Here is a 27333-nt window from a genome sequence, read left to right as displayed (position 1 = left end):
TGTATGCAATATTAAATAAGGGAAGCCATATGTCAATAAAGATTTGTTTTGTTTTCAAATATATTTCATGCTTAACTCTCACATTTCCCCAATGCGAATTAAATTCGTTAAGCAATGTCTGTCTAATATATTTTCATTACATTTCACTGAATATAGATTTTACCCTGCCACTGGGTCAGAAACGTGAATCATACTTTTTTCATTAGTATTAGGACAGCTGTAGTGTGCATTTCCATGCCCGGTACCAACTATAACAGAGGCGACTGCACTGTTTTCTATTGAAGAGTTCACTGCAGAAGGGGGAATGTCACTATTTTGTAAATAATTAGTTTAAGGTTCAAATATTATAGGCCTACATCAAAGAGTAGAATATCTTAGACCAGTGTTTCTCAAACTATGATCCGCGAACGACCTGTGGTCCTCGAGGTCTGCCCTTGTGGTCCTTCAAAAAGGACAGAGAAAAAATGAAATTCAAACGAATTACGTATCAAATTATAGCTGAAAATCTGAGAGTTTGGAAATGACACATGGCATATACCTTTCACTTTTTCTTTCAGTACTGACATTTTATGAAATTTATTACCCTACCTGTCTATCGACTTCCCACTCTACTCTCAGCAACAAAAGAGGGATTTAAAGCACTATGAACGTGGTGTTTCTCGCATCTTTTCCCTGTACATCAGCTGATGACATGTGACTAAGTACATTGGCATATCTTTCAGATATATTCTCAAAATTAAACGAACTAAATCTCCCTCTACAAGGTAATTTTTTTACTGTTGTCAATGCGCATGAGAAAATAAACTTGGTTTGTGGGTCAGTTCCGTAAAACAGACGATTTTTTCACTATTTCCAACCCTAGAGTCTTTTTTGGTCGAAAATGATTTCATTATTGGAAAATAATTTATGCAATGACATATCTTCGCATCTCCAAACTACAAGATCACAATTTTAAACTTATTTTCCAAGTAAATATGACGAATTTTCATGTGTTCGTGATCCATTTCATTGCGATATTGAAAATAACAAACTGTCATTGAGTGAAAGAGAATAGTTAATTGAACTCTCGAATGACACCGGACTTAAAGTGAAATTCCAAGCGGAAGGTATGGTTTATTTCTGGACCTCATCACAAGTGAAAAGAGAATATAGTGAATTGTACAATGGTGCTTTATAGATTATAATTCAGTTTGCTTTTACGTATCTGTGTGAGAAAGGGTTTTCATCACTAACTCTAATAAAAACAAAGTACCGAAATCGACTCGATCTCCGACTTAAGCTTACCAGCATACATCCAAATATAGAACTGTGCTAGAATCGGCAGGCTTATTCATCTCATTAATGTGAACACCGACATTTATTTAGTTTGTTTAGTTAATAAGTTAAAGGTTTTATCCAATCCCTAATAGCCTTGATTTTTTAAAAAAACGAAGTAGTAATATACGTTACAAGAGCGGTATGTTGACGTTTTCATATTCGAGGAAAAGATTGAAAAAGCGAAACGTAGTTGAGCTTTTTTAATTTCCGAGAACAGGAAAACAAACATACCGCTCGTGTATCGTACATTATTTTGTGCGAAGATTGTTTATTACATACCTGAAAAACGAATTTCTAATTAGTTGCAATGAAATCTCCATGTTGGTTTCTGTTTAATGACGGCAACTTCGGAAAACCAAAATATCTTTCTTCAACATTGTTGCTATAAAATGTTTTCTGTGTTTACTATAGGCTACTCCAGCAGGCCGTAATATATACGTCTGTCTTTTTTTTCCCCCAGTCTATAAATGCGAACTTAAAACAAACGGTAAGGTTATGTAATGATTTATTTTTCATTTTAATATTTTAACAATATTATTTATATAACATATTGCAGTAATAACATCGGCATCTGGAATCTTGTTGATTTTTTCACGGCTTCGTTAATGTTACTTGTATCAGGAATGCAATAAGTTTCGTGGAGTAGTAGACTTTACTTAATTTTTGTAAATATTTAAAAACAATAATTAACATTGCAGTGGTAAGTTTCCAATTTATAATTATTACTATGTTAAACGTCTCTAAAAATAATATGTTAAAAGCCTAAAGCAGTAAAATGAATGTCGCGCTTAAGCGGTAAGAGGGAAATTGTTATAAGTGTTACGTTGGGAATACTGAATGTGGTATTTCACACTTACCGCGTATTGGTTCTGTGCGGAAAACAAGCAAATACGCACGATCTCGCACAAATGATTTTTTTATATTAACATTAACTTAATTAGTTAATACTAATATAAAATTATATGAATTAAATTAATTTTAATTAATTAATTATGTTTTAAAATATAAGTATACTGGTATTAAAATATGCTACAAAAATGATAAATTTGCTTTCCAGGGAAACAAGAGGAAGTTGGTCCGCGTAACTGTTCTGACTTAAAAAAGTGGTCCCCACTTCAGAAAGTTTGAGAAACGCTGTCTTAGACTATAATGCACTGCGAGAAGGATGATAATCTCATACCTACAAAGTTTAGAAAATAAAAACTGGGAATATCATAGTGAAATAATAAATTAACGGGGAAATTTAGAACATGTAAAATTCCTCCTTTTTGAAATGGACTTTTCTATTGGGACTTAATATGTTTATAGGAATCTAGCGAGCGGTACACGTACCCCGACACTGCTCATGCTACTTTCCTCAAAACCCGTTCAGAGAAGACCACAATGATATTGTCTGTTATGTTTAACTCACTGTCCTGATTCATCTCTCAGAAGCACCCTATTTAGTCCCCTGTTTATCTCATAGGCTTATCAATATTATGTATTATACCTATGCTGACTGTTACGCATTAGATGTTAGGAAATGTTCTTCAGTGCACATCCATCCAATGCAATAGTATTAACAGAGCAATTCTTGTGTATATATATATATATATATATATATATATATATATATATATATTTATGCTCGACCATGCCGAAATGTAGTAATTATACACCTGGTATCAGCCCTTTAATGGACCTCATTAAAGTACACCTATTCATTAAAGTTCAGGTGTTCCGCCAATCAGAAAAACCATTGTAGCAATATGAAAGCGCAAGTATCGATTATTCTCGGATATGCAATCGAAAGACAACTAGCGCGAGACATTTGTTTCTCGGAAAAAATCAATACTTTCGCGTCTGCGCACATCTCACGAGGTATTGCACAGGGTCAGTTCCGCTCCTCAGTCAGATAAGAATAACATGAATACTTATGAATAATTTCAAGTTAGAAATATGGTCGAGCATAAAAATCGTATGAAACTTGACTATAATGGTAATTAAGATGCTCGTATGAAAATTATGAAACTCGCTTGCGCTCGTCTTAATTACTACCATTATAGGGGCGTTGCATAATGTACTATTATCTCGAAAATGGGTTTATGGATTTTGATGACATAAGGTGACTCTAAAGTTTTCGAGTGCGACAAAACGATTTAGATAGTCTCGATTTTTGGAAGAAAAAAAAAACTTTATCTGGGAGTTAAATAACCACGTTTATGGCGGTTCCGTTGTTGAAATATATTTAAATTTAGAATTCATTTATTTCTCAACGTTCTCATACGAAGGTTGAGTTCCATTGACTTTGGTAAATTTTAGGTAGTAGTCTGACTTTCAGAGGGAAAAGACTGCCGTTGGTGTTCAGAGAAATTTTCAGATGTTTTTATAGATTTGTGCTGAGTTATTATTTTTATTTTGTACCTCTTTTTACCATGTAAGAAATGTGGCAACGCTAGAGAGAATGCCAATAAATAACAGTGTTGCCATGTGTAGGGATTTATCTATCGGCGTAGGGATTTTTCACACGAAAAGGGATGTGGAGATTTTTTAAAATAATTGCAAAAAATGTAGACTTTTAAGGGATTTTTTGCCTATTTATTACTGATGGATAGTTATTTACTCTTGAAACAGAACAATGAGCTAACATACTAAGAAACTCCAAGCTTCGTGGTCCGAAATAGCAATGTTCTGTTGTTCTGTTCTGTGGGCAATAGTGATGAAATAAGCATTTTTTGGATCCACCAGCCTTTTAGGAATGTCTCTCTCTGTCACTCATAAGCATATAATAACGAAAAGAATTCTCTGCTTCTCTAATCAAAGAAGCCACGTAACTGCACACGAGGAAGTTGTACGAACTAAATTATGTTATGTGTGGCTTGTATTCATTGTAACTGATTACACTTTTAATGATTACGATAATGGTGATTAAGGCGGTGATGAATCATGGTTGTAAATTCTACTCCGGCATTAGCCTATGTAACTGAGGGAAATCATGAAAACCTCAGTCAGGTTGACCGGTCGCGGGATTTGAACTGCTGCCTCCCAAATGCGAATCTTGTGCGCTACCACTGAATCACCTCGTTCGGCTAGTGAGTATTGCAAAACGATTTACGGATCAGGAATTAATTTATTCATTTCCCATAATATATCTGATATTATTAATCTTGACGATTTCCACTTTATCACAACCTTTGGAAATAATACAGCAAAATATAAAATCTTTATAACCTCATATTTCTGTAGAAAATAAGTACGAGAAACACTGAGGATGTTTCATACAGCCTATTTCATTTAATTTCCTTTAAAATAATTTATAGAGGGGTAGAGGGGCAGAGAAGGCCTGACGGCCTTATCTCTACCAGGTTAAATAAATAAATACTAATATACTAATATAATTGAACGTACAAAATTTAATTATTTGTGTTAAACCTATATCTACACATAGAGTATTTGTCAGAATGTAGAAATTCTCATTACTAGAATTTGTAGTTGCATTTGTAAATGAATTATGCTTTAAAAATGTTTTGGTTATACTTCAGATATTTTCAAGTTAGTCTTTAAGTTTGGCCTCCATTGACTTATTTCTGCAGAATGGCCTGATATCGTAAAAGATACTTTTGTAAGCTGGCCACGAAGCATTCTAGATTCGAGCTTTGTTATAGTATCTTATTGGAAATTAACTTCTTATCACTAACTGGAAAATTTTTCATAATTTTGAATTGTAAATTTGCTTCTTTAATCATTTGTTTTGAAATTACGTAGGATTTTCGATTGTTTCCCTCATTATAATGCTTGTTAAAAATGATGGATTATACACTGATTTAAAAAAAAGGTAAAGCTATCCCCGTAACATACCATGAAGGCACTTGGGGGGCATGGAGGTAGAGCCCCATGCTTTCCATGACCTCGGCACTAGAATGAGGTGGTGTGGTCGGAACCACGCTCTGACCGCCTTTTACCCCCGGGAAAGACCCGGTACTCAATTTTATAGGAGGCTGAGTGAACCTCGGGGCCGTTCTGAAAGTTTGGCAACGAGAAAAATTCTGTCACCACCTGGGATCGAACCCCGGACCTTTCAATCCGTAGCCAGCTGCTCTGCCAACTGAGCTATCCGGCCGCCCATTATACACTGATTAACAATTATAAAAATTGCTCCAACTTTGTATTGTAACAGGTTCATTCATCACTGTTCCTAAAATATATTAAATAGAACTATTTAATATCAATTAATAATTTACTGATCTCTCACTATACAAATGATAAATTTTGGATTGTAGATGAACGGATTAGTCATTCATCACAACTTTCTAAAATGTCATTGTAAATATCTTAGAAATCTCTGATATATTATTTTAAAGTTCTTAAATTTAAATAATCTTTCTAGTCACTCATTCTAAAAATTATTTGCTGTTTTATATAAAAAAATTAACTCATTCATTACTAACTATAAACTTTTCCAATATTCGATTTAACATTATTTTACTTTTCAACACTCCCTCCAATATGTATTCCAATTTTGAAATATTAAGTAATTAATTATTGCTAATATTAAACTACATTAAAATGTTCGATATAAATTAACAAATTAATCGCTTGATCTAAGATTTATTACAATCATCATCAACATTTACGATTTAGGTATGTTTCTACCTGTAACAACTAAATTAGTACTTAAAAATTAATAATTTCAATATTTATTTAAAATTTTGGAATGAAAATTACCTTTCTGATCCCCGATTCTAAACTCTGATCTAATTTTATATTTTAGTGTTACCAATTTAAATGTGTAAATTAACTCATTAGTCAGTTACTTTAAAAATTCGTTATAATTTTCAGCTGTAGACTAAAGTGTTAATGAGTTTTAACAAAATTTGTTGCAATAAATTACTTACCGGTATTACAGATTAACTTATAAACCACTAAAATAATTGTCACAAATGTTCAACGTAAATTCATTTTTCAGTTGCTTATTCTAAAATGTGCTTTTTTAGGGAGGGGTAAATTAATTATTAAGTTACAAACTTCAAAATCCGCGAATTTTCATCCATTTTAAATCGAATTGTGCATCAGGGATTCTAAAATTTTGTGATAATTTTAAATATAAATTAACTTTGCACCCATTCTAAAATTTGTCACTATAAATTTATTACAATTTTGGGTACTAAATGGTCCTATTAGTCATTGAGACTGTTTTAATTTTCAGTTTATTAAAAATTTTGCATTGCTTATGGTTATTCCGTTCCTCATAGAATTCAGATATTTTCTCCATAAGATAATGTATTTTAGATTTCATTTTCGAAAGTAGTTTTAAGTTAGTCTCATCCTGAAAATTTAATTTTTCTTGGCTATATTTTGATTACTTTTTCTTCCTTAACATGTATATTTACAAAATAAAATATAACCACGGTGATACAAAACATTAGTTGTATTCCTATTTCTGTCAGACTACCGAAAACATTTTAAAATTCCTGTTACTTTGCGTTTATATCTTTATATCTTTATCACATTCATGAAGGATCAAAATCGAAACACAGTTGAACATTTTACATCGTTTAAAATTATGTTACCGGAAATATAAAAAAAAATCCATGTCATTTGACATTTCTATCTTTATTGCAGACATAAAAAAAATCAAAATATAGGAAAAGATTTTACCTTTTGTAGAATATAATCATCTGTTATTATCTTATTTCTGATGGGAGATTTCCGTTTAAATGCCATAGTTCTTTATACCGATTTTTTAAATCAAATTGTCAAGACATTTTATGTATTAGAGCTGATTTTCTTACTTAAAGATATACAATTTTCACAACATTATACAAACCCCCAAAAATATAAGCGTCATTCTTAATGTATGAACAAATTTGATTCTTATTGCTGAAATACTTAGTTTGATAATGTCTGTTCAACATTGAAGATGAACAGTTTCATACAGTGCATTAACATAAATTCAGGTGACTACATCTAAGTTACCTGGATATTCGTAATTAATGGTCGTTTGTTAGGGTCCAAGTAATCGGGAGCACGAGGTGGATTAAATGTCGACACAGGACCCGGATGCGTGTGGCCAGTGTGGCCAAAGGAAGCACAAGGCCCAGTGTTGCCACATGGGGACTCTGGGCAAACCGCTCGACTGTGTAACATTAAGACAATCTTTTAATATAACTCATTTAATTCTCAACTTACGTTATTCAAAATGTATCTAATTTTATACCTAAACTATTACATAATCGTTTCAAACCCCAAAATCCTGATTTTAGGACAGTATAGTATTTTGTCAATGGGGTAGGAATTAGATCGTCGTGATTTCCTGTGAAGTTTTTGGTGGGTAAAGGTAGTGAGGGATAGTTTTTTCCGTGTACATAGGTTTCCTAAGGTCTCTTATTAATTTCCACGGTTTAAGCGGTGACAAATTTCACTTTAATATACCGCGTGTCTTTACGCGGTGTTCCGCCTCTATCACATTCCGCGGGTAGTCAACGATGTGTTGCTGTGCAAAACTAGACTTAATGAACTCACGGTACTTTTAGTTGATTCTTCGGTACCAGTTACATTTTTTTTGACTGAAAAGCTACATTTGTAATGCAAACTTAAACATATGGAATAATCTTACAAAAACTAAAACATAAAGAAGATGATTTTAGTATTCAGAGTGAGGAACGTATATGTAAGGGATAACCAACTGATCCTCTTGTAGCCTACATGTGTTATGGTCTTCAATATCTTGCCTAATGTTCTTAGGGCTTTGAAGATCCAAGAGAAGAGATTCAGAACACAATTAACAAAATTTCTGTATACTCATACCTTCTACTCAACTGATAAATTGTTTTTGCTTATAAATTTAATTACCGGTAATCTATTAACTATGCATTGTATATTTCTTTATAACTTTTCACTTGTTCCAAATTTTAAAGCTAAAATGTTGACGTAATATCTATAACTTAAATGAAATGATTTAGTCTGTTTAATTATATATCACGCAACTTTATTGTTACACTTATTTCACACCAATTTATATTGCTTCATTTTTTGGCAAAGAAATGTATGAAAATAAAATACCTATACATCATTCACTGCGGGCAAAGGAAGGAGATGCACTATCACCTTTACTTTTTAACTTTGCTCTAGAGTATGCCATTAGGAAAGTCCAGGATAACAGAGAGGGTTTGAAATTGAACGGGTTACATCAGCTGCTTGTCTATGCGGATGACGTGAATATATTAAGAGAAAATCCACAAATTATCAGGGAAAACACGGGAATTTTACTTGAAGCAAGTACAGACATAGGTTGGGAAGTAAATCCCAATAAGACAAAGTATATGATTATGTCTCATGACCAGAACATAGTGCGAAATGGAAATATAAAAATTGGAAATTTATCCTTTGAAGAGGTGGAAAAATTCAAATATTTTTGAGCATCAGTAACAAATATAAATGACACTCGGGAGGAAATTATACTCAGAATAAATATCGGAAACGCTTGCTATTATTCGGTTGAGAAGCTTTTGTCGTCTAGTCTGCTTTCAAAAAAAGCTGAAAGTTATAATTTATAAAACAGTTGCATTACTGGTTTATCTGTTTGGTTGTGAAACTTGGACTCTCACTTTGAGAGAGGAACAGAGGCTAAGAGTGTTCGAGAATTAGATGCTTAGGAAAATATTTAGGGCTGAGAGGGATGAAGTTACAGGAGAATGGAGAAAGTTACACAACACAGAACTACATCCATTGTATTCTTCACCTGACATAATTAGGAACATTAAATCCAGACGTTTGAGATGGGCAGGACATGTAGCACGTATGAGCGAATCCGGAAATGCATGTAGAGTGTTAGTTGGGAGGCCGGAGGGAAAAAGACTTTTGGGTAGGCCTAAACGTAGATAGGAGGATAATATGAAAATGGATTTGAGGGAAGTGGGATATGATGGTAGGGATTGGATTAATCTTGTTCAGGATAGGGACCGATGGCGGGCAGTAATGAAGCTCCGAGTTCTCTAAAAGTCATAAGTATACAGCATTGAATTAATCAAGGATATAATAGTGAAGTAACTCTAAACGGACAGATATTATACTGAAAACTCGTAGGCTTAATTTTGTTCTCTTTTGGTCGCATTTATTACCCTGGTGATGGAATCTGATTGTGATTTCAAAACTTGGAAATGTTAGGCTGTAGGGAATGGAATACCCAAATGTATACTTCTGAACACATGGCTTTTCATTCTTAGTTTCACTGGAATCTTCCCTATTTTTCGCCTTCCTCTTCGTCGTCCATCATCTTATATCTTCTTTGGCTCCTAATTGTTCTTCCGTTCACCATTTCTTCCAGTACATCCTTCAGTAGGCAGTTTCTTCTTAGCCACTGATACAACCAATTTCTTTTTCTGATGAGAATCGTCATTATTCTTTCTTCACGCATTTGAAAGACTAAAAAACATATTCTCTACTTTTCATTAATTTAGTATTGTGTATATGTTATTTGAGTCTGCCTTTCTCTATTTCATTTTACTTTCATTGCATTAGTTAACCCGAGAATTACATTTTGTGGGCTGTATATCATCTTGTCTGCACGTAATGGAGAGAATTGTTCACATCTCGTTAACACGCTCTTAAAATGGTATCCCTCTCATATGAAACTCCATTACTTTCAGCGAATTGAGTGCATAATAAAAGTGTGTTCCACATGGGTAATCCGTTAAGTGGACGTGACTGCCTCGATGTGTTACATATCGACGTTCTCAGATATCCTATACTTTTGTTTTTGTTATCACCGATCTACATTCCACTCAAGTGAAAATCTGTAATCTAGATCATCTTCCTCCTCATTAAATTACCACGAACAAGCTCTGAAATTTCTTACACTTTCCACTTGAGTGGTATGATGGTGATGAAAAGAAATCTTGTCGGTAGATTATGATTTCATTAATGCATTTTGAAAGCATGTCTATTAGAGATGTTTGATTTACAGTGCCTCGGGGTGGGCTCAGATAATAGTCAGTTTCACTAGCCATGTTCACGGGAACTTGACCAATATGAAATGTTTAACAGCTTTAGAGATTTTATTTTGACATCTTTTATCATCACTATTCATAAGCACTTCGACATTCGTAAAATCCGTGGTCCTTGAAATTAGATTTTTGTTTGCAGCACAAGGTTCAACAGGTCTCTAAACCTGATTTTGGTGTGCAATTTGTCTCATTATCATTTTTCGTATCACGTACGGCTACTTTGCCATGTGGGAAAATAAATGTTTAATTTGTTAGCAATTTGTAATTTTAAATATAGCAAAGTCCCGATTATCCGGACTATCTGGCAGAGAGCAATCCGGATAAGCAAAAATCCTGAGAATGCTATGTGGTTTTTGGTCCTGTAATTTTAAGGTAAGAAAGTACAGCCTATCTTGACAATTAATTTAATGAAATTTGGGTGCACCGTTACTAAAAAAAATGTTAGAGGTATCCAAACAAGATTTTCAGGGAATGTTTTACAGTCTTTATTTTTAATAATACCTACTGCAAATTGAGTGTTAACAGGTATTGAGATATATTTTTTATTAATATAAAAATGTAAAACCGAGAAAAAATTATTCCGGCGTTTTTTTTTTTCAAAAACTGTTCATCCAAAATACAGTTGTGACATAAAATATTCCAACTACGAGTAGAACATTTTTGGAACTTGTAAAGTTAAATTATTTTTTTTTGTTCTTAAAAAACTGACGAGACATATATTTCTCATTGATCAGACCTATATGGATGTATGGCTGTGGTATATGGGGATCTGCATCCAATTCCCAAATCAGACGAATTCAGACAATACAGAACCGAATCCTTCGTCTAATCGTGGATGCACCCTGGTACATCCGCAATGACAACCTACACAAAGACTTGAACGTGCCTACAGTTAAATCCACCCTGCGCAGCTCCTACATACGACTTCATCACTCAATGGTTAACCATAAAAATGAACTCCTTAATACCATCCCAGAACAACTTTCACCGCCTCGCCAAATAAGAAGATTAAAGAGAAAAAGACACTCAGATCTGTTGTTTGAAGATTAACATTTTTGTTTTGTTTCACATATTGCCAGAGGACAGTCATAGGACTGCAACCTCCATACATGTTTCTTGTGTGTTTTTATAGCACAGTATTTACAATTTTTAAGCACAATTGTATTGTACATAATTGTATAATAAAGTTTTCTTATAATTGAAAAAAAAAACTGACGAAGACCATGCTATATTTGATGCTGCCACATACCATTTCAGCGAAAGCATTGTTACAATGGTCTTATGAGCAGGCAATATAATCAGTCATCAGATGCGTATATACGAATAATTAACATAATAGTTTTTATTTTTAAGGCTACATCAATAATTTGAAAAACAAAATATATTTTAATAAGATTCGAAATATAGACATAATTCCTTGCTTACTAAGTATTATGAGCATTTACAAACTCCCGAACTAGTTAAAATGTTTTCACTTTCGAATCGTGATATTAAAACATCGTATTCAAGCAAGACGTACAAGCTCTCCGTCTTTATAACACAGAGAAACAACGGTTGGGTAACTCGTATGATTGCCTTATCATAAGCAACGTTTGCCAATCCCTGGCCAGCGCATGTATCAAATGAAGGACTGTCGGAATTAGAGGCTGCTCTGTTCTTTAAGAAAGTTCGCGTCACGAAGTTGATACTCAAGTTATCTGTACACGTTTCATGCGTTTCGAAACAATTTAGTTCCCTTATTATGTTGCGAATGACATTACAACTTGAAGTTTATTTGCATGAATTTTTATTAACAAGATATAGTATCAGAGTGCGAATTAACGGGGGGTGGGGGATTCCCTGTGGAAAGTTATCCCCTCTCATAAATTCATATTAACATCCCTGCCAGGGATAACATCTGTCCCCCCTCACAAAATATAATTGTTTTAATACGTGTATACTTTATAAAGTACAGTATAAAGTATGCAAAGAAAATAATATTGATGTATTGTCATCACCGGAAAGCTGACAACAATCAATAACTTAGGATTTAAATCTGCCCATTATTGTTACAGTGTGATCGAAAAGTCCCTCCGCAGCTCTATTAGTTCTAGTAACACTAGAATACAACCCTGTAGAAAGTTGGTACTCCCCCATTCATTCCGGTTTGACAACCCCATACCCCCAGTCCATCATATGCTTAGCGGCCAGTGCTGCCACTTGATTCCTTTACCAAATACACTTGAATTCTCTAACTCGTGGGTTCTCGGCTACACAAGCACTACTGAAAGACTTCTCAGTCACACTGTATTATAATCAAGATGCAAGACATGCAACTCAGTGCGACCAAGCGTTGAGCCGTATCGAATGAGGATAATAATAATTTTATGTTTGGTATTCTCTATCTAGGATTCTATCCCTCCTCATCAGAAATCTTAATTCGCATCCTGCATAGATTACGAAATGAAATTATATAATAATTATTATGGATCCAAACAAGTAGATAATCATTTGTTTTCTGGATTATACGAAAAAGACAATCACAGTAGTGACGCCGTTTAAGATACAGGACTTCAGTTATAAATTGTTTGCTTTTTGTACTTATTTTTTCAAACATTTATATGAAATAAACCTATGTATATCATAATAATTTACTGTATTGTTTTTGTATTTCAGAAAATCAGCATTTAAAATTAACACAAACGTTAAAAAATATTAACGATTGAGACTCCTTCCTCTTATCGAAATCATTAAGCTATCTCTGTAATTGTTCACCCACGCATAACATACGGGTTTGAAAGAGATTATGTCTTAGGCAATGAAACGACTATACATATTATCTATTTGTTTTCAGTCTCTGACATTGAAGACTTAGGACAAAATTGCAACAAAAGTTAGAAATAATTCTCTATATAATTAATCACAATTATGCAAACATTTTTGTGTTAACGCTAAGTAAGAGGTATTGTCAGTTAATTCTCCTTAATGAAATAATCACGAAGAAAATTTTACGATGAATCTCGAAGTTGAGCTGCACTTTGTTTTTATTTCAAATGAAGACCATTAAGTTTTATTAACAATATGAAATTTGATGGTACATCGTTCCCTGATAAATCAATTTGTGATAGGCCTACTGAATATGAACAAAGTGCGTCCAATACTTTAATGGCAATCTCTGTACACAGAATATTTCATGCACATCATTTCCTGACAAATTTATTTGCAGATATTGAATATGAACAAATTTCGTCCAGTAGTTTAGTAGAAATCACTAGTCACAGACAGACTAGGCTATTATTAAAATTATTATATTTCATGTACATCTCTCCTTAATATTATGAGTCGTAGATTCTGAATATGAACAAAATCCGTCCAATAGTTTAGCATAAATCGCTGTATACACAGACTAGTACTAAAAAATTATTATATTTCATGTACATCATTCCCTGATAAATTGACTCGTAGATACTGAATGTGAACAAAATCCGTCCAAGAGTATAGTTGAAATCGCTGTACACAGACAGACTAGTAGTAAAATTATTATACTTCATGTACATCATTCCCTGATAAATCGACTCGTAGATATTGAATGTGAACAAAATCCGGCCAATAGTTTAGTAGAAATCGCTATACACAGACAGACTAATACTAAAATTATTATATTTCATGTACATCATTCCCTGATAAATTGACTGGTAAATACTGAATGTGAACAAAATCCGTCCAATAGTTTAGTAGAAATCGCTGTACACAGACAGACTAGTACTAAAATTATTATATTTCATGTACATCATTCCCTGATAAATTGACTCGTAGATACTGAATATGAAAAAAAATCCGTCCAATAGTTTAGTAGAAATCGCTGTACACAGACAGACTAGTACTAAAATTATTATATTTCATGTACACCTTTCCTTAATATTATGAGTCGTAGATTCTGAATATGAACAAAATCCGTCCAATAGTTTAGCATAAATCGCTGTATACACAGACTGGTACTAAAATTATTATATTTCATGTACATCATTCCCTGATAAATTGACTGGTAAATATTGAATGTGAACAAAATCCGTCCAATAGTTTAGTAGAAATCGCTGTACACAGACAGACTAGTACTAAAATTATTATATTTCATGTACATCATTCCCTGATAAATTGACTCGTAGATACTGAATATGAACAAAATCCGTCCAATAGTTTAGTAGAAATCGCTGTACGCAGATAGACTAGTACTGAAACCACTCCTAGGTTTCACTTATGAAATTGAAATGGGATATTCGAAATAGATTAGTTTAAAAACCAAAAACATCGTTGAGGAAAATATGAAAGAATATCGACAATGAGTAAAACACAACGAGAGGATGGACAACAATGAACTTTCAAAACTTGCTTTATCATTCATAATAAAGCCAAAGGGAAAACGGTCTTGAGGCATCCAGATGTAAGATGGATAGATCAGTACATCAGGAAAAATTCGATATAAATGTTCTGCAGCATTGCAATAGGCTACATTCTCTTTTATTAGCTTGTGTAAGAAGAAAGTAAAGAATTTACAAATATTTAAAAATAATGTAACTTCCTATAGTTTCTTAAGCTTTCACGGTGACTGTGATCAGGGGCCCGTTTCACAATGTTAATAAATTACAAAATTAATAATTTAAAAATCATAAGTAAAAGGTTACAAATGCTTGTAAGCTGTGTTTCACATTGCAATCTTATGAATTTGTAAAGTTCAACGAGCTTTAAAAAATTAGCTAAAGAAATTTACAGAATAATAAGCATTATTGGTTAAGCAATATCGGCAACGACTGTTTACAAAAATCGCTAAGGAGCAGAGATAAAGTCGCTGTATTTTCACCACTATCCAAAGATAATATTTTATCCTAAAATAGATTATTATTATTATTATTATTATTATTATTATTATTATTATTATTATTATTATTATTATTATTATAAGCTTGCTGAATCATAATTATTTCACCAATAGAAAAATATATAAAGTATTGTTAAGAAAAATTTAGAAGTATCTAGATTTTGCTATATTGGCGACAATGGAGTTTCGTGTGATGTTATCGATCAAGTATACTACCGTGTTGATTGGTCTACGACTTAAATGACCGTAGGAAGCGCCAAATTCATTCAAATAAATGAATAACGGTTTTAGTCCACGTACAAATATGCAGTTGATAGAACGGTTGTCGTGTCTATTCGCAAAATCAGCTTCATTTTGTGTTGGTTCATCAATATTTGTGCTAATAATGTTTCAGCCACAAACTCACAAACATTAAGAAACCCAGCAACAGCATAAAAATCCAGTGGCACAGTAAGTACGTATATATATGGAAACTATAAGTGTTAAATAACATCAAAACTGGTTTACTTTAGTTCCTAATGGTTTCAAACTACTCAAAAATTAATTTAAGAAATATATTTTTAACTAGCCGTACCCGTGCGCTCCTCTGCACCCGTTAGAAATAAATATAAAGTAATTACATAATTAAAATAGGACGTTTGATCCAGGGAACATTCGTGTTTGATAGAAGGATAAATCGTTTAATATGTTACTTAATTTAGATTGTATTTAAAATATTAAAATGCGATCGTTTTGGTCCAGAGACCACTCATTTGGTGCAATGACAATTCCTTTAACATGTTATTGTTATTACCAATTATTTTTGGAAAAGCGAAAATTAACAGAAAAATTTTGGCTACAGATTTATTATTATGTTTATATTATATTATATTATATTATATTATATTATGTAAAAAGTGTGTTGATTGTTCAGAATTTGTTGCAATATTAAAAATTACATATCTAAGAAATGCTGCAGGAAACCTGCCACCTTTACACGTAAAGTTTACATATTTATAAAATTATTCCTTGATTGTGAAACAAAACTCCTTGTAAAGTTATCAAAATTTCACTTCTAAAGATTTGATTTTCTTTGTGAAATTCAACATTACAAATGTTGTAAAGCAGAAGTTACAATTTACAAAGGAAGTTTATAATTCACAAAGATTTACATTGTGAAACGTGCCCCAGAATTAGGCTTTTGGGTGGACCCAACAGAGTAGGCGACCTATCTGCTGGAACCTGTATGTAGTTCAGAAACGTAGAAAATGTCAAGATCCAGGACACGGAATTCTCAAAAACCTATACTTCGTTCTATAATGTCTGACAAGAGAAGTAAACATTTCTGGCAGAGGAGAGAAGTATAATTGCTATTCAACCAATGGCAGAGGTCTCATTCCACGCTTGTCTTGATATTGAGCGGGGGTAAAACGCTTCAGTCCTCCCAACTTCAAGTCTAGAGTAGAATTAGATCTCTGCCATTAGTTGAATGGCAATTATACTTCTCTCTGTCTCTGCCGGCAATGTTACATCTCCTGTCAGACATTACGGAACGAAGTATAATCATTCTGAATGTAACTTCCATTTCGCGAACTCTTTTACACGTATATTTGTTTTGTCTAGTCAGTATTGGCCTGTAAATTACGTATTTAATAGTCATTCAGACTACAAAGCTCAGCTTATCAAGTAAAATTATAATTTGCTTCTATAGGTCGTCACAGATACTTCGAAAACGAGCGGCTGATTGTTGGAGTTTGTTCCAACTTTCTATTGTCCACACACACAAAGGTTTATAATCGTAGTTTCATGGCCGTCTGGATACTTGCTAATGGCCTTTGAACTATATGAGCTGAATGCTATGTATTAAGGTCAAGCCACTGTAAAGCTGTTCACCGCTTCATGTTATTTAATTTTTTTGCACGTGGTGTTTGAAGTCATTTGTGTTCGCCACGCCTCAAATGTCCCTTCGCCAGATAATAGAGGATTATTTTAATATCTCTTTGAAGTTCAGAGGTTTCCAGACACAATAGAATAATGATACGTCATTTATGAATCAGTGGATAACATACTCTCATCCTATTTAAGCGGTCCATGGTTCGATTCACGGCGTGAACATTGGAAGAGATTTGTCTTTCTTCCACGGAAGTCGGTGTTTGTTACTTAATGTGTGCTGTCTTGATTTGTCTAGTGGTAGCACTGTGTAGTGCTAATCACAAGAACGAGGAGCCCGCGATGTATTAGATGTCTAATAATATGATTCGGAGATAATAAAAACCCGGCACTGAATATTAAAATAAGAATAAAATATGAATCATCAGGGAAAATCTATAGAATATGGGACTTTTGGTGGAAAGATCTGATATTAGATTACAGCAATTACTGATATCTTATTGTTGTTATTTAGTCAACTGTCCGAAGACAGGTCTGAACCTCACAAGTGATACCAAGAAGGTACCAGTTATGAGGCAACTAGGCCAGGAGATAATGGGGTTGGGTGGCCAGTACCTTTCTCCCTGTTATCTCATTATGAAGCTAAAATAATATGTGTACTTTAATGGCGCAATAAGCGAAGTAACAGATAAAAGTAATCAATGTCAAAAAATGACACATTTTCTCAATATACGTGCCGTATTATGCATTTCACAACAATTATTTAAGTATCTCTATCATGTTTCGAATAATATTACTGCTTATAGTTTGCTTTATTGAACTATGAATTCAATATATATTAACAGTAAGACATAGAGAAATAGCGAGTTCATGATTGGTATAAAGCAGTGACTAGGCATAAAACTATAGGCCTATGTCAAGGACATTCTATATTCGACCTACATTAATAGGAAAAATTAAAGGACTCTTTGGAAAGAAAATTACATTGACGTTGTTCCACTTTGGTAGCCTTGGATACGCTTATGTCATATGCAATAAACTCTACAATGTTATAGTTCGCACATATACATAACATACTTCGAAGATTCTATTATAATCCATGGAGGTTTGGTTGCAGTAGACTTATATTAAAACAAAAATTCAGTTGTGCTGTGGTATTAACGGTACAGGAGTAACTGTAGAATGAGTAAAAAGGAAGAAAGTAGAAAAAGAAGCTATACAGACAAAAGAATGGTAAAATGTATTAACCAAGGTTGGGATATTTAGATGCGCACCTTTTCCTTGTAGGGTAAATTAGAGCTTCTGAAGAGAAACTAGTGTGTGAAATGTTGTCTCCTGATGAGAATGGAGATAATTTTCTAGCGCCTTCCGCCCCCCTTTTGGAACTTTATTCCTTTTTCTACCATCTCGCTACCACGTAGACGCTAAATAATCTAGTAGTTTATACAGCGTCGTTAAATAAACAATTAAAAAAACAAGTGAACGCGGGACTGAAGGCAAAGAACATCAACAACAATGGAAAATTCCACTCTTTAAGTAAGTTTCCTCCACTACTAGGGCTATTTGTGACGCAACAATGTGTTTATCCCAACGAACTGGAATCAGTACTTTTTTTATTTGTCGCTTGACAAGTTTATTAAAAGATTTCATCATATCGAAGACGTCCAAATACCGATTTTTCATCCTGGCTCACGAATTAAAGCAGTATTTCATTGCAACTGGTGGACTGTTAAACGATGTACCGTTTCCTCTGGTGAAGGCCACTGATATGTAAGTACTAAATACTGAATATAGCCTTTATTATAGAGATGTGCGTAGTTTTTAATCAGTTGAATTCAGTTAGGTAAAATAGGAGAAAGACATTTGCCGAAATAGTTCAATGAAGCAACACCTTAATGTCTTTTCTTTTTTGTCTTATTTTAGCATCTTTTCCTCTCCCTTTTTGCTATGAAAATTGCTCCTGTAAACCCTAACGTTGATAATAACGAATGTAAAGAGCTGTGAGGGGGGGATCGTGCGATGATTTACAAAATAAAAGTGTTTGATAAGTGTGCCTGTTTAGAACTTAACCTCTCAAATCTGGACAAAGTATTCGATACACACACAGTGATATGATTTTCAAGTTCGAAATTTCTGGCTTTTGTTTTGATGGCAATCACAGATTAAATTTTTTTTGTATGAATACTAGGTTTGCAAATGTTATACAAATTTAAGAGCTTCTATTGGAAAACGGAGATATTATTTTGATGCAAAACTGGTCAATGTTCTGCGAAAAAATGGCCCAGTTTTAATATTCCATCAGTAGATACATATTGCAGTGTGTTTTTTCTTCATATATATTGGAACTTCAGTCTGTTGCACACAACGGATTCAGTGTCCATCTTTGACTGTCGTAATTATTTTGAGTTTCTTCTGGATAATGCTAAAAAATTTTTACCTAAATTCGGGTAGTATCCGCTGATTTTATGTAAAATTATAATTGTTTGCGGTTTATATTTTTCTAATGGAGTCGAGAACCGGTACGGTAGTGGAGACGGGAGTCGAAAGCCCAAAAGTTGATCGCGCCTTTAAAAGTATGGGAACCACTGATATAGGCAATGTCGGTAAAGCACACTACTTCTAGAGGTAAAGCTAAATCTTACTGTAAATTGTATTTATTTATCAAAATTCCTGCATAGATGTTACATGTAATCAAATGGATTTCCTCAAATCCTCCTGTCACTTTTTTATCTGTTATTTAACAACTTTGTATGAAAAACGATGCTTTCTAACGTTATAAGGATTCTGAGTGAAGAATAATCACATTCTTAGACATTCTTCGCAGTTTCAAATACCCACTAGTGGAATTCTGTACTTCCTCCAATTTTTACGACAAGGATTTACAACACAGTCACAGCTCCCACCCCGAATAGCAGCCAAATCCGCAAGCACAAGTTTGAGATACGGCCAGCAGTCTGGACTCTTAAATCATTATAAGAAAAGAAAATAAATAAAAGTAACATATAAAAACATAGCATAAATGCAACATTTCTTTCTGTATTTTTTTAAAGTAATATTTATTTCTTTAAAAAACGACGACTTTTTTGAAGACATACAGTCCTTACCGCTTCATTTCCATTTTATTTTTAATTTAAAATATTCAGGAAGAAACTGACTAAAATTCATTTTGAATTAATAGCAGTTCTTTGCCCTTTTTAATAGAAGTAAAGACACGATTTTTTCAGTGCAAAGTAATTCCCAGCTGAATTGAATCAGTAGGGCTGAATGTGAACAAAATCCCACTAACAGTTTATAAAGAGTCGTTCGTTCTACACAGACGAACAGAGAAACGACAACATAATTTTTTCATTGACAGGGTTGCTCAAAACGTGTATTTTCCTGAATGATAAAGAATATAAATTTTGTAGCATGACTAGGACATACTTTTTAACAGTTATTTATAATTAGTATACCTAGTGAAAAAATATATTTTAAGTTCTCACTTCTCAATGTACGTTCATTTAGAGCGAGCGTGAGTCCATTGGACACATTTAAAGCTGATATAGGACCTTGCAAGACAATGCATTGTTTCAATGTCGATATTCACTCAAAGAAAAGAAAAGAGAGGATGATGAATGATGTACTTCATCTGTAACTAGTCAACCTTCCTTTCGAGGAAAAAACTAATTTCATATTATTAATTAATAACCTTAATTACCCTATTATACAGGGTGGAAGTGAAATAATCCTGCAGGTTGAAAGGAACGATAGGGCACACAAATGAATAGTCGTTATTGTGATTATAACCATTGTCAGAGTAGTCATCATCGTCATTGTAATCATTATCGTCAGTGTAGTCATTAATGTCATTGTAATCATTATCATCAGGGTAGTCATCATCATCATTGTAATCATTATCGTCAGGGTAGTAATCATCGTCATTGTAATCATTATCGTCAGGATAGTCATCATCGTCATTTTAATCATTATCGTCAGGGTAGTCATCATCGTCATTGTAATCATTATCATCAGGGTAGTCATCGTCATTATAATCATTATCGTCAGGGTAGTCATCATCGTCATTGTAATCATTATCGTCAGGATAGTCATCATCGTCATTGTAATCATTATCGTCAGGGTAGTCATCATCGTCATTGTAATCATTATCGTCACGGTAGTCATCATCGTCATTGTAATCATTATCATCAGAGTAGTCATCGTCATTATAATCATTATCGTCAGGGTAGTCATTAATGTCATTGTAATCATTATCATCAGGGTAGTCATCATCATCATTGTAATCATTATCGTCAGGGTAGTAATCATCGTCATTGTAATCATTATCGTCAGGATAGTCATCGTCATTGTAATCATTATCGTCAGGGTAGTCATCATCGTCATTGTAATCATTATCGTCAGGGTAGTCATCATCGTCATTGTAATCATTATCGTCAGGGTAGTCATCGTCATTATAATCATTATCGTCAGGGTAGTCATCATCGTCATTGTAATCATTATCGTCAGGATAGTCATCATCGTCATTGTAATCATTATCGTCAGGGTAGTCATCATCGTCATTGTAATCATTATCGTCACGGTAGTCATCATCGTCATTGTAATCATTATCATCAGGGTAGTCATCGTCATTATAATCATTATCGTCAGGGTAGTCATTAATGTCATTGTAATCATTATCATCAGGGTAGTCAACATCATCATTGTAATCATTATCGTCAGGGTAGTAATCATCGTCATTGTAATCATTATCGTCAGGATAGTCATCATCGTCATTGTAATCATTATCGTCAGGGTAGTCATCATCGTCATTGTAATCATTATCGTCAGGGTAGTCATCGTCATTGTAATCATTATCGTCAGGGTAGTCATCGTCATTATAATCATTATCGTCAGGGTAGTCATCATCATCATTGTAATCATTATCATCAGGGTAGTCATCGTCATTATAATCATCATCGTCATTATAATCATTATCGTCAATACAGTCGTCATTGTCTTGTCATCTTTGCAGTCATGATTATTGTAGTTATCAGCAGCACCAATCTAGTCATCATCGCCATCGTTTTTACTTTCACAAAATGTATGTAATTTTATAAACAGTATTTACAGTATTATTATTAATATTATTATTATTATTATTATTATTATTATCATTATTATTAATGGATTATTTTGTATTACAATCTTTGTATCATTTCTGTCACGATTAGGCTATTATTATTATTATTATTATTATTATTATTATTATTATTATCATTAGTATTATTATTGTTACTATTATTTCTATCATCAGCATTATTATCTGATCCCTGCAAAATTTATGTAGACTACTGGGCTGTACCCGAGCACGAGCATATGCTCATTTCGGGTATCCATACATATGTATTCATTTCAAATTTAAATTGTACATAAATTTGAAAAAAAAATAGAACCGTATTGTGTCTGAGAATGGTCTGACACAAAGACAGCCTTGTGGGATAGGAACTACGATGGTCACGGAAGTCGAGCCTGCGGACTGAACTGTTATAGCGGGTGGGGCTCGTGTATTTGCTGCGGTCATATCACCTTGAACCATTTATTACCAAGTAGGAAATAAAAAAAGTAGACTGCCACAACAGTACGGTTTCTAATACACGCATTTGAGTGAAGTTTTTTTAAAATGGTGGCACAATCAGGTCATACACAACTCCAGAAGAGCTCGTTCCACTACATGAGCCCATAAGAGACTCGAGTGTTTTGCAAACCACGACACGGTGAGAAGACAAAAAACCGTTGATTGTCCATATTTGGGGCAGATGGGACTCGGTGCTGATTGCGGTTTTGTCATATTTCTCGTACAAGTTCTTGGTTTTAAAACGTTGGTGTGATGGATTTCGACTTCGTTTTATGTCCTCGATATGTGCCACATATTGAAAAGTATCTCATTTTTTCATTATACATGTAGAATTCCTCAGCTAAACTCGATGCTACATATACTTTATTTATTTATTTATTTATTTATTTATTTACTTCTTTACATCTGTCTGTCTATCTATCTATCTGTCTGTCTGTCTGTCTATCTATCTATCTATCTATCTATCTATCTATCTATCTATCTATCTATCTATCTATCTATCTATCTATCTATCTATCTATCTATCTATCTATCTATCTATCTATCTATCTATCTATCTATCTATCTATCTATCTATCTATCTATCTATCTATCTATCTATCTATCTATCTATCTATCTATCTATCTATCTATCTATCTATCTATCTATCTATCTATCTATCTATCTATCTATCTATCTATCTATCTATCTATCTATCTATCTATCTATCTATCTATCTATCTATCTATCTATCTATCTATCTACCTACCTACCTACCTACCTACCTACCTATCTATCTACTCACTTAGCTAATATATGTAGTTTTACTTGGTTATTAGCAGGGACCGTACTTTGTCCTATGAGCCTACAAGGTTAAGTATTACTGGAGTTTTTACTGTAGCGGATGAAGTTGTGTGCATGTAGCAAGTGTACTGCTTGTGTCTGCTCAGCGATTCCTGTTTGGTCAAGTTTCTTTATTTTATTTTATTGGGTTATTTTACGACGCTGTATCATCTAGGTTATTTAGCGTCTGAATGAAATGAAGGTGATAATACCGGTGAAATGAGTCCGGGGTCCAGCACCGAAAGTTACCCAGCATTTGCTCGTATTGTGTTGAGGGAAAACCCCGAAAAAAACCTCACCCAGGTAACTTGCCCCGACCGGGATTCGAACCCGGGCCATCTGGTTTCGCGGCCAGACGCGCTGACCGTTCCTCCACAGGTGTGGACTTTGGTCAAGTTGGGCGGAATAAAACATGGACCACTTTAACAATTACACTAATATTTATAATTTATATTATTTACCTTATGTACACTAGAATACGCTATTTTCACTATTTACACTACAATAATAAAGACTGTAGGCCTACACTGATGAAACATTATTTACATTATTATGTACAGTGTTGTGTATTGTAATGCAAGATATTTTATTTCATAATACTATAGCCTATTATTTTGTAAGTAGTGTATAAAGGGGCTTCAGACATTGACTACTTTCAAAAGCCGATTCTCAAAAAGACTGATTTTCGTCTCTAGAATATGATCTTTCTTCAAAAATAACTTTTGTGAAATATGAATTTTATTTTTAATATAGGCCTATCAATTATTGTCTTATTTAACACTAAATTGTAATTGTTTAACTCTTGGAATTACATGTAACTAAACACATCTACATTTTGCTGTTACTAGTAGGCCTATTTCATACAAGCTTTTGATAGAGTTGATAGAAATAAACTTTTAGAGATTTTACGCTATGATAATGTGCCAAACCAAATCATTCTCTCCATTTATAATTTATATCAACAAAATGAAATTGCCATAAGAACTGAACGCGGAACTACTAGCTGGACTTCTATCAACCAAGGTGTCAGACAGGGGTGCGGTCTTTCCCCTCTGTTGTTTATTATATATATGAACCATATTTTATACATTTTGAGGCAAAGTCATCATGCTGGAATTCAAATTAATCGAAACACACTTCTCGATACACTAATGTTTGCCGACGATCAGGTTATTATCGCTCAAACAGAGGATGCTTTACAGAGAGCCATTTATAATCTGCAAATAATCGCCTCAGATTTCAATATGGAAATCTGAAAAGAGAAAACGAAAGTCATGGCATTTTCGGGAGAGAACCCAATTCCAAGTAAGATCGTGATAAATAATACTTTAATTGAACGTGTTAATTCATTTAACTATTTAGGTTATAACCTCTCTTACATCACTGATGAAGATATATCAAACAAAACATCTGAATTTATAAAAATCACTGGCTTAATTAACACCGTCTTCAAATCCTCCCATGTTCAGAAACATACAAGGCTAAAGGTATATAAAACACTAGCTCGACCGGTCCTCACTTACGGTAGCGAGGCATGGACAATCAGAAAAGCTCATGAGCAAAGGCTGACGACAGCTGAAATGAGGTTCATGCAACGAACAGCGGGATGCTCTTTGCTGGAACGCCGTAAAAATGTGGACATATTGCAGGAACTGAAAATGGATCCTATAGTTAATTTTGTTCAACAATATCGACTTCAGTGGAAAAAAACATGTCGAAAGGATGGATCGCACACGATGGCCTAAACAGATTCTTACTTATGTACCACGAGGAAAGAGGAAATTGGGAAGACCACGCAACCGCTGGCATGAGACCGTAACAGATCCTGTAGGGTCTAATACGTGACGGATATGATGATGATTAGGCCTATTATTATTATTATTATTATTATTTAATTGCTTTTGTGTTGCTGTTATTTATATTTGCTACGAATTTTTATACTGGTTGAGTGGAAAAAGAAGGTAATTTGGTCTTAACTCTGCACAGTGAAAATAAATACCGGTAACATAAATAAATAAACAAATAACTTAATTCAAATTGTAGGAAACATCATCGTAGTATCAATCTTTATAAGAGGCCCAAACTATAATCCATTGTAAACAGCCTATGAGGTCTAGTTTTGAATCATGAATAGAACGGCAACTTCAGCACAAACAAGATGCTGTGGCACGCGTCAAATATGACTTCACGTCAATATAGTCTATGAACAGGTACCTAACCTTAACTCCGTACGCCCTGGGACAAAATACGGTCCCTAGTTATTAGTTATTTATTTCATTATTTAGTTTATATAAACCCGATTGCAAATAGGATGGAGGAACACCGAGAAGATGATGAAGCGATTATTCTAACTTAGTAACAGGTCTAGAAAAGTCTACATCTTGATCGGAAGAAAATTATTTTGACATTATACCAAGTGTAAAGTTTCTGACTGTGTCTTTCTCCTCTGTTTGTAGGGAGAAGGGGTAATTTGCGAATTGACAGTCAAATAAGAATTCAACCTCCCTTGTTCTCTTTGTATTCCCCTTCTTCTCCTTGTAGTTCCCTAGTTCTTCTATCTTCTCCTTGTTCTCTGTGTATTCGCATTGTTTTCCTTTAAATTACCCTAGTTCTTCTTGTCTACTTTTTTTTTTTAAATTCCAATTGTTGTCCTTGTCTTCTCGTAGTTCACCTTGCATTTCTCTTGTTTTCCTTGGCTTCTTGTTTCTATCCTTTTGTAGGCGAAGTCACAATAATTTCTTCTACAAACATTCTTAATCTCCTCCCTCTGCCAGCTTGTACAACAATTAATTTAATGAATTTACTTCATAAACTTAGAATTTTTCATTATTGTAAAATATTTTCCGTAATATTACTTACTCACTAATGCCTTATACAGAAACCGAAGGTTCATTGCCGTCCTCACATAAGACCGCCATCAGTCGCTATCCTGAACAAGATTAATCCAGTCCCTAACATCATATTAAACTTCCCTCAAATCCATTTTAATATTATCCCCCCATCTACGTATCTGCCTCGTCAAAGGTCTTTTTTTTCTCAGGCCTTCCAACTAACACTCTATATGCATTTCTGGATTGACCCACAAATGCTACATGTCCTGCCCATCTCAAACTTCTAGATTTAATGTTCCTAATTATGTTAGGTGAAGAATACAATGCGTGCAGCTCTGCGTTGTGTAACTTTCTCCATTCCCCTGTAATTTCATCCCTCTTAGCCCTAAACATTTTTCTAAACATCTTATTCTCGAACACCTTAACCTCTGTTCCTCTCTCAGAGTGAGAGTCCAAGTTTCACAACCATACAGAACAGCCGATAATATAAGTGTTTTATAAATTCTAACTTTCAGCTTTTTCGAAAGCAAACTAGATCACAAAAGCTTCTCAACCGAATAGTAGCAAGCATTTCCGATATTTATTCTGCGTTTAACTTCCTCTCGAGTGTCATTTATATTTTAAGCGTGCATTTCCATAACGTAAATGCCGAAACCGGGAGAAGCTATTTTTTCACATATATCATTTGTAGGTGTCCTGTTTAACAATATTACGAATGAAGTGCTGCCCCAAGTAATAAGCAGTGCACTTTCAGGTTGTGCAAGTCACAACGTTGTATGTACTGTATAAAACTATTTTTTATTCCTACTGTAAACTTTACAAATTTGTACTTACAACGTTCCGGAAATGCACGCTTCATTTATTACTGTTGCTCCAAGATATTTTAATTTTTCCACTTCTTCAAAGGATAAATTTCCAATTGTTATAGCTATTTCCATTTTATAGGCCTACTATGTTCTGGTCATGAGACATAGTCATATACTTTGTCTTTTCAGCATTTACTTCCAAACCTATCTCTTTACTTGCTTCAAGTAAAATTCTCA

The 27333-nt window shown here is 33.8% G+C and overlaps 1 protein-coding gene across 3 annotated transcripts in view; it reads right to left on the bottom strand.

Moving 5' to 3' along the window:
* The window catches only part of LOC138692959 (uncharacterized), an 85670-nt gene that overhangs the window by 23848 nt on the left and 34489 nt on the right, over nt 1–27333 (bottom strand). For 2 of the 3 annotated variants that reach the window (XM_069816396.1, XM_069816404.1), the window contains exon 2: nt 7273–7432. The exons of the other annotated variant lie outside the window; for it this stretch is intronic. In XM_069816396.1, the coding sequence (XP_069672497.1) occupies nt 7273–7432 (160 nt within the window). The remainder of the gene's footprint in view (nt 1–7272; nt 7433–27333) is intronic. 3 annotated transcript variants of the gene reach the window in all.

The sequence above is a fragment of the Periplaneta americana genome, chromosome 2 (assembly GCF_040183065.1).
Source record: "Periplaneta americana isolate PAMFEO1 chromosome 2, P.americana_PAMFEO1_priV1, whole genome shotgun sequence".
NCBI lineage: Eukaryota > Metazoa > Arthropoda > Insecta > Blattodea > Blattidae > Periplaneta > Periplaneta americana.
This window is presented reverse-complemented; position numbering and strand designations above follow the sequence as displayed.